The sequence below is a fragment of the Apteryx rowi genome, unplaced genomic scaffold (genome assembly GCF_003343035.1).
Source record: "Apteryx rowi isolate R43461 unplaced genomic scaffold, aptRow1 scaffold_354, whole genome shotgun sequence".
In the NCBI taxonomy this organism is placed as follows: domain Eukaryota; kingdom Metazoa; phylum Chordata; class Aves; order Apterygiformes; family Apterygidae; genus Apteryx; species Apteryx rowi.
Window position 1 is genome coordinate 680,896 of NW_020450019.1, and position 13,322 is coordinate 694,217.

General features: G+C 43.7%; 1 protein-coding gene across 3 annotated transcripts in view; it reads left to right on the forward strand.

The window, feature by feature from the left end:
- The first annotated feature begins 8 nt into the window (after positions 1–8).
- The window catches only part of CDK12 (cyclin dependent kinase 12), a 29,076-nt gene continuing 15,762 nt past the window's right edge, over positions 9–13,322 (forward strand). Inside the window, exons 1-3 of one of the 3 annotated variants that reach the window (XM_026072909.1) lie at positions 10–1,363; positions 7,639–8,523; positions 12,777–12,953. In XM_026072909.1, coding sequence (XP_025928694.1) covers positions 309–1,363; positions 7,639–8,523; positions 12,777–12,953 — 2,117 coding nt within the window. In that variant the 5' untranslated portion in view covers positions 10–308. Of the gene's footprint in view, positions 1,364–7,638; positions 8,524–12,776; positions 12,954–13,322 lie in introns of all 3 variants that reach the window. The other 2 variants (XM_026072911.1, XM_026072910.1) reach the window with 2 other exon arrangements.

The following is a 13,322-nucleotide window of genomic DNA, read 5'->3' on the forward strand; positions in this document are numbered from 1 at the left end:
CCCGGGGCGCCCCCGCGGCGGCGCTGCCCTCCGGGCCTGGGCCCCTCGGATGAGGCGGTGAGGCCGGTGCCCTTCCGCCGCCCCCGCCGGTTCCTGCCCCCCCTTCCGCCTCCTCCGCCGCCGCGGGGCCGAGCTCCCCGCCCGCTCCCCATGTAGGAAGGGGGGTGTTGGCGGCAGGGAGGGCCGAGGCAGGGGGCGACGCTGCTGTGGATGGTGGGAGGGGAGGGAACTGGGTGCTGAGGGAGTTTAAAGTTTGGGGGTTTTGGAGGATTCCCCCCCTCCCCTCTTTCGAGCACAGTGGAGGAGGAATGCCAAATCCGGAGAGACATGGGGGCAAGAAGGACGGGGGCGGTGGGGGGTCCTCGCAGCACGCGCCTGGCAGCGGCAGTTCGAACAGCAAGGAGAGGCATCGGCTGGCCTCCAGGCACAAGAGGCATAAGTCCAGGCACTCCAAGGAGTCACCGCTGGCAGCCCAAGAGACCGCGGCACCCTTGGGCACAATGATCAAGCCGCTGGTGGAGTACGACGACATCAGTTCAGATTCGGATACCTTCTCGGATGATGTGGCCCTCAAGCTGGACAGGAGGGAGAACGAGGAGAGGAAAGCGGACAGGAGTGAAAGGGTACAGAAGCACCGGCACCACCAGCACAAGCGCATTCGTGAGCTGATGAAGAGCAAGCAGGCGGAGAAGGAGAGGAAGTTAGAAAAGAGCCTGGAGGCATCTAGCAGGTCAGGGTCCACCAAGGACAGAATATCAGGATCCTCCAAGAGACTCCTCGATGACAACGAGGAGCACCCTAAGTCGCTCTCCTCAAAGAGTAGCAACAAGGAGTCCCGGTCAGCCAAAGCGCACAAGGAGAAATCCAGGAAGGATCGGGAGCTCAAATCCAGCCACAAGGAGCGCAGTAAAAGCCATCGGAAAAGGGATGCTCCAAAAAGTTATAAAACAATTGACAGTCCGAAGCGGAAATCCAGAAGTCCCCACAGAAAATGGTCTGACAGCCCTAAATTGGATGACAGCCCCTCAGGAGCCTCCTACATCCAGGAGTACGATATCAGCCCTCCCCGGTCTCATACATCCAGTAACTATGATTCTTACAAGAAGAGCCCCGGCGGCTCATCGCGCAGGCAGTCGATCAGCCCGCCCTACAAGGAGCCTGTGGCCTACCAGTCGAACACTCGGTCTCCCAGCCCTTACAGCCGGAGACAGAGGTCTATAAGCCCCTACAACAGGAGGCGCTCCTCAAGCTACGAGAGAGGAAGCGGGTCGTACAGCGGGAGGTCGCCCAGCCCGTATGGCCGAAGGCGCTCGAGCAGCCCTTTCGTTGCGAAGCGGTCTGTGAGCCGAAGTCCGATAGCCAGGTGCGTGACCTCCGCGTTGCCTTCGTCGGCTGGGCGATGGGGAAGGAAAAGCGGAATGGGGAAGGAGGAAGTATCTAGGGGTGGTCGGGGTGGCTCTGGGGATGTGGAAATGAACCCCCTTTGTAATCTAGACCTGACCCAGATCACTCTACCCCATGGCTGCCTTATTTGGCCACAGAGTGACCTGTGTGGAATTAGTTTGGTGAGGTTCGCTGCAGTTCTCTTTAAAAATAGGTGTTCACACCTTAGAAAACACCTCCCTAACTGGCACTAAGCAGCGTCCATGTTGGCTCTCAGCAGAGAGGCCTAGGACTGAATGAGCTCTTGGGATTAAATTACACTCACCTCCAGAGGTGGCCCCCCGCGGAAGGGWGCGAAGGGGAGCCGGGAGCTGCATGTCCATGGGAGACGGAGCCTTTCCACTCCTGAGGCTCTTCACTGGTGTGAATTTCAGTTAGGAAGAATGTTTTCACCTATTTCTGGAWTTCTTTATCTTTTTGCTAGACATGGAAACTTGCTCGCACTTTTCAGGAGGAGGGTGGCTTTTGTTTTGAGTGTATTTTGCTCTTTCTAAACTGTTTTTTTCTTTCCTTGAACTAGAGATGACCACGTGTAAACTGCATCTTTCTAGCCTAAACTTTCTCAGTAATGGAGTTGCTTGCTTCCATATTCTGAAATCAGGGCATTCTGGAAGGGCAAGTAGGAAGCAGCTGTATTTTGGCTTAATTATAACTTTCTCTCTCCTTTTCCTTCCCCCCCCCCCCCACCAGAAATACTGCTACAGAACAAAACTATTACTTGAAAGCGATGCTAACTGTGTTTTATTTCAGATGTTTATTAACCATCCTGTTATGTGCACAAATACGTAGTCTAATACTGATTCTTTTTTCTAGCTTCAGCTTAGGTTAAGTGAGTTTCCAGTTGTCACCATGTGCTGTGAAGCTTTGGTTGTAGCTCCATGGCAATTAAGATCTGACCTGGAATGTAATAACTATTGAAGTGCTCTGTACTGTGTTGGCAGTGCTGCATCCTCTAGTCCAAATAGGAGCTGTGAGAGAAGAGTCTGCCTCCAGAACTTAGTTATGTGATCAGTAGTTCCCGGAGAACTTGGTGACTTTGGAATTTGGCTTTTATTTCTAGAGCTCCTCTCTTAACTTTAGAGACAACCGTGTTCTGTTCTGGGGTTGAAACATCGCCTTTCTTCTCACTGGAAGAGAGGTGTGTTGTGTAGTATCCTGGAAGCTGTTACGTAAAGTTTGCTGTGTAAAATCATAGTAGAAATAAGCAAAAGTTACCCTGTCTTTTCTTCAGACAGCTGAGTTCAGGCCTGTTTCTCCCCCTCCCCATCTTCTGTACGTGTACCTGAGGGATGTTGAGAGCGAGTCCTCGATGGCTTTCTTCTCCCTCCCCTCAGCTTTTCTTGCCCTGGTGGCGCTGCTCTTACGGGTTATTTGGTAATGCTTGGTGCAAGAGTAACAACAAAGCGGTAGAAACTTATGTATGGTATGTGATGTAACTCATCGTATGGGATCTGCTAAGTGTCCATGTCCAGCTGTAACCGGGGAAAACCCACTTGGGAAGCGAAGTGGTGCCGTATACTAAAAGGTGGTCTTCTCCCCCAGTTGCCTTATTTCCCAAGCAAATCTGAAGCTGTCTCTTTCTGTGAATGGCCAGTTGCTTCTGACCTGAGGAATCAAGCTGTTATCTTTTCCTCATCTTAATTATGGGAGCAACTCTGAAGCACTTTGTGCTTCCATGAACTTACATACCCCTGTAGGAAACTTCTTAAAGGCATCTTTGACTCCCTAACAAGAAGATAGACCCGAACCAAAATAGATTGCAAAGGTTACTTACTGTTTACACTCTGCTTGTACTAGAGTCTTTGAATCTGTGACTTCAGTTGATAACCTGTCACTCTTCTCTCCTTTCTTGAAAGATAACTAACTGACTTTGATATATTTTTTTTAGAGCACAACATAAGCGTGGATTATGCCTTCAGAAAACATCTGCCGTAGGTGATTATGTTAAAGGGACAGAAAGAATTTAATGTATTTTCTGTATATTAGGCAGATTTTAAGTTGTAATTAATATGTTGGTTTTGCTTCATTAAGCTTGCAGTCAGTACAGTGTGGAAGTCGATTTCCGTTTATGGTCAGACACGTGCTCTGGAAGCCAGAGATGTCCCCCAGCTGTGTGGTACTGGCTCTCTGCTGAAGGCTGGCCAGGAGCTCACCTGAAGGAGCTCATCAGCTGAGCACTCCTCACCTGCTCTGCTGAAAAGTCAGCTTTGGTTGACTCGCTGCAGATGAGCATTAAATGGAGGCAGCTGACCTTGCACCAGGGTAGCCGTGAAGTGACTGCATGATATGTTCCACTGGCTCCTGCAGAGGGGCAGTAACAAACAGTTTGGGAGAGAAATCATCTTAAACTGGTACACTCACTTCTGTACTGAGTGTCTGACTATGGCTTAAATTCTTYGGAGGAGGTAATTTAGGCTTTTCTGGGACACTAAATGATTTCCACTGCCTGAAAGCATGATTTTTTTTTTTTCCAAGTGCATTCTACTTTTTCTTTGATCTGTATGTCCAAAATACAATTCTAAGGAACTAAATCAACATGCTGTGCTGATTAGGCGAATACAGAATGCTTGCATTTCAAATGGTTGTGCCAAGCAGCTTGCTTTCAATTTAGGAGGAAACAGGGATGATTTGGTCAGTAGGGAAAATAACAGATGTGACTTGCTATTCCTTGTAACAACTATTGTTATTGCAGCTAAAACTAGAAGAAATTCCAGAGTCATTCAACTTGCTGAAGGTGGGTTGTGCTCTGTACCAAGTATAGCATCTAAGTGTGAGTGTGTGCACGTGCAGTAATAGTGGCTGCTCTTACACAGATCCATGCCATGGCACAAGGTCATCAGGCCTTCATAAATAAGGACCAGTGGCCTTCTGTTTGAGCTTTTCCTGAGCAATTAGAGCATGGGGCGTGCAGTCAAGCTTCCCAGATACTAGTCCGTCCATTACTCCTCGCTTCCATTGTGGCTTGGAGCAGGTATAATATTTTAATGTTGGTAGATGTTCTTAAGAGTTTGTATAGTGGATAATGTGGAAGTCCATAAATGTGGACTGCTTCAGGGTCACCTCTGCCAACAGTAATTGGCAATAGTCACTTTTACAGCATGAGGAGGTCTGGAGAGTTCCAGCATTTCCTCCTCTAAAGACCATTCTAATTCTTTAATTATATCAGGCAATTTAATGATGCTTTTTGATTTATGTTTTTAAATGAGCCATCATCTTTGATTTCTCTATGTTAATTGACAGCCATCACAGTTAGTATCTTGTATTTCTAGTTGCCAGTGTTAGAGAGACAACGAGGTATTTTTTTTAACCCCAGAGCACTTTTATCCAGAAAAAGAAAGGTGTGTAGGACTGACAGTCTTCTCTTCCCCCCAGWCCCCGTTAATTACAGCAAACCAAGTAAGCCATTGGGTGCTGTTAGCTCATGTAAGGGTGAGGAAGGGATAAAAGTACTCACTTGCTGCAGGTAAAGCTATGAAAGGATCATTCCAGATGGGAAGAGTTTCTTTAAAAGCAAAATCCGCCTGTGCATTTTCTCTCTTATTGCGTCTTTTTGAGTTATCCAGCAGTGATAAAAGCAAGTGCGGTGGAAGACTGCCCCTCAGCAAGCGCTGTAGTGATGTTGAGGCTATTGATGGCCTAATGATAGGTAAGGTTTGTTGTAGAACAGTCTCTCTTGCTGGCTTAGTTGATGTAGCTGGCAAAGCAGACAAGCTTCTGGATGTAGGTGCCTTCTTCAGGTGTAGCAGGCTGTAAACACCAAGCTGAAAAGTGGGCTTAGAAACAATGGCACTTTATATAATAGCTATAAACAACTTAAGAGAAAGAGTGAGTAGCACCTGTAGAGCAGAAGAGGCTATTAGTAGGAAATAGGAGGCAGATTTAGTCCTGGTGGAACAGAGGTGCCCGTATGTTTGGTGGCAGAAAGGGAGGGAGTCATCTCCAGACCTCCTCAGGTCTGAAGTGGTGGCTCTGTGGTGCAACTCCTTCTGCAGCAACCCTTGTGTGAGAGGTTCCTACCCTGAGCCATGTGCTCCTGTCCGTGCATCCCCCCACTTCCTCCAGCAATACCTTTCCCTTGAGTGTGTCCATGCAGGTGTGTTTTGTGGTTGTATTTCTAAACTAGCACTATTGCAAATAAAGTAAAACGCACTTTCGGAGAAGTTTCCTTATACCAGATCTGCTGAGTGATCTTGTTTAGAATGCAGCTGTGCGACCAGTTGAATTGGTGCAACTGGGAAGAGATTATCTTCAGGGGGAAGGACAGAAGACAGGGAACAAGGAACTGAGTATCGAAACATCTTAAGCAGAATCTATCCTGAAAGAATTGTAATAAGGAAGGGTAACCCTAAAACTATTTGTGGCTGCAGTAAATTACAACCTACAGGGTTCACTGGGAGTATTTTCTTAGCCTGGAAATAGTCTTTGAGCATAGTGATAATGACTTTTTCAGATTCTGGCAACTTTGTGCTGGGATGGGGCAGGTGAATTGCTATCTGAATGGTAAACTGTCTGAGACAACTCATTAACCAGAACCTGTGGAAAAAGGCATGATCTTGAGGTGGCATTCCCATCAAAGACTAACTTACTGAAGAGGGAAAAATAGCTGAGTGACTTCAGAAGACTCCTTTTTTTTGTCTTCTGGTTGGGTTTTTTTTATGTCTAAAGGTGACCACTCATAGCGTTCTTTGACCACTATTATCATGAAGTTTGGGGTTACATTTACTATTGAGAGGGGGCAATGCGTGCACCTGGGGGAGTGAGGCAGTGGGCGTCTGTTCAGCTCAAACTCCGTGCCAGGTTGCAGAGGGACTCCTCACCTGCCCTTGCAATCGCGACTGTGCCCATCCTTGAAGGCACTGGGGTCTAATAAGGTAGTTTGCATTAGTTTCAGTTCTCCAGTTTATTTTCTGAATGATTATAGTCTTGGGATAATACTAATTTGTGTAGCAGTGTAAAGAACTTAAATCTTTGTCTCTTATTACATTCTGATTACTGTTATGAGTGAGCCAGCACCTACTGCATTCAAACATGCTTGGTGTTAGGTGGTATTTCTAACTAATGAGTTTTTTCTAACACAGTGGGACTATGTTTTGAAAGAATTCTACATCTTCAAAATYAGTTATTAATAAATAATCAATAAATAAATCATGGCATAAATCAATTTTGAGCATAGTTTCTATTGTAGCATTTATAGGGTCTGATTTTTAATTTTTTTTCTCATTTTTCCTGTTGGCAAATGCAGCTTTTATAATCCATTGAAGTCTACCACGCATACAGGTAAAGTATGCTGTCTTGTGAACTGCAGAATCCTAGTTCCTCCTGAAGTAGAGGAAACAGGGCTCTCTTGCCAATAATTTTGACATATATACTGGGAATACAAGTTTCCAGTTCTATTTTATTTTTTTTAATCGTTTCCAAATCAGTCTCCAGTGAGTTTGCAATTATTGCCGTTTTCTGACTAGGGTCATCTTGCATTTATGGTGCGAACGCTGATGGTGTGAAGCACTTCCTGCCTTGCCTGTTGCTCGTATTGCAGTATAGGTTTTTCAGTAAGGGGTTTTTCTTGTTTGTTTGTTTTTTCCCCCTGCACATATTACTAATTTAGAGCCCATTTATTGTAGGTGAAGACTGAGACCTTCTGAATATACCTCAAACAGAATTAAAATTTCTGTTTCTTTTTCCCCTGAATCACAATATGCAAATGTAAGTTCTGATGATAGTAAAGGAACCAGGGGAAAAATTAGCTTGAAGTGAGATGTTTCCTGAGGCAGGATTCCCATGAGAGCAGTCGTGTTTTATCCGTTGTTTCCTCTAAAGCTGTACATAATTACTGTGAAAGATTCGTAAACTGCTGGCTCATCCTCTCAACTGAAGTCGTCTGCTTAGTGCATGCATCTGCGATCTCATCTGTACCTTGAGGCCTGTCCAATCTTGAGCCTTCATTTCTGTTTTAACTGTATGACTGTAAGGACAGTGTTGATCCTGGAAACTCGATATTAACTGCTGTGGTATGTTTCAGGCTTCAAAGTGGTTTTAGTAACTTGAGTCTCTCTTGACAGGTGTTATGGACTCTTTAAACTTAGTTGACAAATAATGAATTCAAATTACTTTCAGAGAGAGCTATTGATGTTGGTGAGTAGCTCAGAGGTTGAGAGATGCTTCATGTCACTTATCTTCTTCCTGTTCTCTCCACAGGAAGTCTGTGAAGTCCCGAAGTCGAAGTCCTGGGTATTCAAGACACTCATCATCTCACAGTAAAAAGCAGAGGTCTGGGTCACGTAGTCGCCATTCCAGTATATCACCTACCAGGCTGCCGCTGAACTCTAGTCTAGGAGCAGAACTCAGCAGGAAGAAAAAGGAACGAGCTGCAGCAGCAGCAGCTGCAGCAAAGGTGGATGGAAAGGAGGCAAAGGGCTCACCTGTTTTCCCATCTAGAAAGGAGAACAGCTCAGCTGAACTTAAGGAGTCTGGAACAGAGTCTAAAAAGGTCACCAAAACTGTTAAATCTGAAAAATCATCTTCAGATACAGAATTAGTTAATTTACTATATACGAATGCAGAGACTAAAGCATCTGCAGACACAGTAAAAATCAAGGCAGAAGAGAACTCTGAAAGGAAACATCCTGTTCCAGTTAAAGATTCAAAACAGACGGGAACAAAAGACTTGAAGCCTGTAGTAGTGAAAGAGGAGCTTCTATCTCCAAAAGAGACAGACACAACAGAGAAGGAGATTCCACCCCCATTACCCTCAATAAAATCACCTCCTCCACCTCTGCCAACAACCACACCACCACCTCCAACTCCACCGTTGCCACCTTTGCCTCCATCACCTGCTGTTCCACCTTTGCCACCATCCCAACTGACTCCTGTTCAGGTCCCTACTTCAGTTCCGACATCTTTGCCATCTTCTTCCCACCCAAGGACGTCTACTTTATCCTCTCAGGTGAACTCTCAGTCTTCTGTCCAAGTCGCTACAAAAACACAAGTGTCTGTGACGGCTGCTATCCCACACCTGAAAACTTCGACGTTGCCTCCGCTCCCACTCCCCCCTATTTTAGTTGGGGAAGATGACTTGGATAGGTAAGGTCACATGAAACAGCGTCCTTCTGTTTGTATTTGAAAGCAAAACACTGAAAGGAACAGCAAATTTATTTTGATTAGTTTGATAGTTGCTAGCTTATCCAGCAGAATACAGTGAAGACTATGCTGTTGTTTAATAAATACCTCGTTGTGCAGCCATTCCTGGTTTTGGCCCTATCAGCTCTACGTGGAGAGTTTTATGATCCTGTGCTGATAGGTACATATGACCTCAGTAAGGAAGAGCGGTTTGGCTACTGTTTTAATGCTGGTTAGTAGAAATTTCAAATCGCACTTAGTTCGTGTTTGTTATGGTAATGACATGTGGATCCAGAATTATGCACCTCTTTGCATTGCAGCCATTTGCAAAAGCTTATTTTGAAATTGCTTTTTTATTTAATGCCCCCAAATCTGTCTTTAAAGTAACAGGGAAGAGCTTAACTTGAATACAAGAACATAAAACAGAGCTATTTCTGTTTCAAAATCACTGAGCACGCAGGCCATGCCTACGTGGAGGGAAAAAGGGCACTAGTTTAACTTAAACATTGAATTAACTTAATTTATTAGTATTAACTTAAATTGTTGAATGATTCAAAATACTTCTTGCTTAAAAAGCAGGTATTATTTCTTTGAAAATGAAAGCATATCAATGTTAAGAGTAAAACTGCACCTACTTCAATTTTCTGAGCCTTAAAAAAATATATAGAAGTTACTCTCTTTGGCAAAGAGCTGGTCTGAGAAGATGAYTAGACCTGAAGTTATAGCTCTAATGGTTCCATGCGTAACTAACATGCCTTCCTCTCTTACATGCAGCGTATCCTTTATCTGTATTGCGTTCTGCCTGTACAGTTGTACTGCTGTGTAGCCCTAAGGTGCAAGGAAATCCTTTCTCCTGTCGTTCCTAATCGGAACTTGCAGAGTTAATCCTGTTCTGTGAACTGTGGTTCTCACAGCTACTCTGGATCTACGTTACATAGCTGGTCTTCTGCTTGGCTTCTAACACAAACTTGTCTGAAGGAATATACTGTGTTGTTTTTCTTCTTTTCTCCTGTTTTGGGAGTGTGTGTGTGTGGGGACACTACAGAATACSAGAAGCAGAAGTGTAAAAGAGGAAAAACAATTCCCTCCCCCCCCTTTTGTGGCTGTTAGTATATTATTGTACGGCTGTTAGTTCAGCAGAAGATAATCACTGGTAATTTTTCTCCTTGATCTGCTTAGCCTGTAGTTCCCTTACAACTTCTGTCTCTTTCTAGCCCTCCCTAAAGATGTATTAGGTGTCTCCGTTGTTAGTAAAGTATGTTTTTTAACAAAATGTTTTACGTGACAGTTACGATTTGATATAATTACCCTTCTGTCTAAACGAACAGTATGTTGCATATTCTCTGATTCACTTAATTGATTTTCATGGGTTGCCCTGGTATCGATGTAAATCAGGGCAATGCTGTCACTGTGATCATCATAAAAGTTAGACTTGCACATGTTTATGTTGCCCTTCCCAAGCTGTTTAATGTTGTTCAGCAAGTATCTATTTAGTTTAAATGCATCTGGGATGAGCAGTAGCTTTTAACAGATTGTAGATTTTTTTTCCCCATTCAAGTGCCAGTTTAAGCAAGATTCTTTCTTCTGTTTTCACCCATCTCCAGCCATAGAAATAATGCTGCAAAGACTATAGTTTATTTTTCAGCCAGTCACATCTAGAGCTTTTATTTTCCACACAGGTGTGGCTCAGTTTTGTAAAAGTCTTTGTTCCATCTCTGCCATCACTATGAACTTGGGAGTGTGGTAATAGTACAGCTGGTTGCTAGAGTTTACAGTGACATTTTCCCCAATAAAAGGGGAAATCCCACTTCATCTGTTGAATCCAATGTTAGTTGCAAATGGCACTGACCATGTACAGAAGCTCACTCTTAACCAACTAACTCCATGTTTATGAACAAAACTTTTTTATAGTAGTTTTTCCCCCCCCCCATGCTAAGACTAGGAGAACACTCCTGCAGAGGTCTAAGACCATGGTAAGCACAGGATTTGAAAATATGCTTTGAAATGTCCAAGTATAAAACGCATCTCACTTGACTAAAGAGTCTCTTTGACCTTTCTTTGTGCTTTCCCAGCTTTCGAGTAGTCTTTGGTCTATAATGCTTTTAGACGTTTCGGAAATCAAGGTGTGCTGTGGGTTGCTTCCCCTAGCTGGAAGCGTAGCTGAGGGAGGGGAAAAAGATGTTTAGAGTCAGGTGGTACAAACTTTGTACGTGTTTGATGGATGTTGTGCTCGGAAGTCCCATAGCTTGCATATGTTTGTGGGAACATCTGGTTGACAGTTCATAGCACTAACATAGTTTAAAAATAGAGAACTGATTGATTGCGTACCCTCTATTTTAGGGGAGGGAGAGAAGGGAGGCAGCTTCTAGGAGTCTTTGTCAGGCAGTTGGTGATCGCAGTTTGTCATTTTTATGCTTGAGCAACTCTGAAGTGTTTGTTTAGCTTTCTCATTTAAAAAAAAAAATGCCTAGTGAAATGTCCAAATGTTCTGGCAGTAATTAAACTTACAGTAACCATCTAGTAGCACTAATGCTAACATACAAATAGATTAACTAAGCAGCTGTAGATAACTAAGCAAAGATAACAGCGTATCAGCAAGAGAAAACTGTTTGAGAAGGAGAGAAGGGATCTCCTGGAAAGCTGGGCATCTGCAGATTAAACCTACAGACACACCTTTGCACTTCCCAAGAAAGCCTTTCAAAGAAATTGGCTTTTGATATGCGTCTGGAAAAAGGCAGAGCCTTTTTGACAGAGCTGCGAGGACAAAGTTTAGCATATACTATTAGATATTTAAATACTATCAGGAACAAATTAACTGCAGATTAAAAGTGGATTAAACACCAAGTCAGGTTTAAAAAAATTTTTTGGTGTTATGAATTTACTGCAGTCTGTAATAACTGGATGTTGGATCGCAGTGTTTCAAATATATATATGAAAGGTGTAATGAAAGCAAAACTTAACTGATCTGCTCTGTTGGAGCAAAGTGAGGCACTTGTCTCATGGGACAACGTGAGACATGACTTCTGCTTTGCCAGTGACCCACCCGGATATCATTCTGCACTTAATTAAAGGTGTACAGTTAATGGGGGTTGAGCTTCAGCCCGTACAGCGCTCCCATTTTCATTATTTTTAGGATGCCTACTGCTCATAGTAGTGGCTATGAGGGAGCGTTTTCCTCCAGAGGGCTACAGTAGCATGACTTTGGGTCAGTTCTGCAGCTGCACGATGACTGCTGTAGCGCTGGGCTGAGACTGCTCCCTGCTTCCTGAGCAGAGGATGTCACAGCTCGGCTCCAGAGTGTTTCTTCTTTGTATTGCTTGTGTCTTAACTGTATTGCACAACACACTTTCAGGTAGTTTGGGCAGTGTCTAATAAGAAAATCAGGAAAATGACCTACTTCCGTCAGTTTATTTGTGTCGAGTTCTCTGTGCTGATGATGGTGAGACTCGCTGATGCTGACAAAGAGCAAACCCCTGCTGGCTGCCCTAAAAATGAACCTTGAGAGGTTGTTCATATCTCTCAAATGATTTCTTTTTCTGGTGAAACAGAGATTTTCATGGAGAAGAATTACTGACTGTTCAGATCTAGGAATTCTCCCTGCCACATACATAGACAAGGGAGAAATTAGATTCTGCTTATGAGACTTTTGCTAGTCTAAACCAAGCTTCTGATGCCACTGATAATTTAATTAAAAACAAAAGCAAAAAACCAAAAAAATTTCTCAGTCAGAGCAATGTTTTGGTCCTTGCTGGGAATTTAAAAGCAACTTATGTAGAGACTTAATTCTGAGTGTGTGTGTTTATGGTGGTCCTTAACACGTCACACATTTAATTACATTGTAATAAATGGACCAGATAGAGGAAGTAAGGGTCAGCAAGTGGTAACATGAAGATAACCTGAATTCTATGTCTTCTAGGAACTTCAGCAAAACTACTTATTTGTATAAACTGAGAGAGTTCTAGTTGCAAAGAGCAGTGTGTTTATTTGAAGGCAGTGCATCCAAACTTAATACTTTTCTCCACTGATTTATTAGCTGTGTAAAATTTAACTATTCTTTGTTTTATACTTGGCTATGCTAATTTTGTCACTTAAACTTGGGCTCCTAACTTTATGTGCTCAAACATAGAGCTTTTGGCCTACAATAGTGATCTTTTTGTTTTGTTTTTAATTGGCTATTAAGTCTGACCTTTGTATCATATTAACTTTTCGGAGTTTAGTCCAAAAGAGATTCTTCCTCCGAAACCTGTGAAGAAAGATAGAGAGCAGAGACCACGACACTTACTCACGGACCTCCCGCTCCCTCCAGAACTCCCTGGAGGGGATCCATCTCCTCCTGACTCCCCAGAACCAAAGGCAGCCACACCACCTCAGCAACCGTTCAAAAAGAGACCAAAGTAAGGCTGGTTTACTTTTTTTGGCTTTTTTGAATTGTTAGGCTTTCTGTTTCTTCACACGAATGTCAGTCTGACTTCTTTGAGCTTGAAGAGGTTTTCAGTGTGTACCACATCGCTTTTAGAAGACCAAGAGCTGACTGTATGCCCCTGCGCTCTGTGTGGAGATGGCACTGTTGAAAGTGCAGTCATTTTTAAAACTGAATCTGGCAGCTGCTTTGCCTGCTCTTAGCATCTTCCCCACCACTTGTAGGATGAGGAGAACACTTAATGTGCATTTATTTATAAGTCTTCAGCCAGGCTTAGTTCCATTTTATTGAAAATCTTATGTCCCCAGATTAGTGTTTGGATAAACCAAGGGTTTTTTTGTTT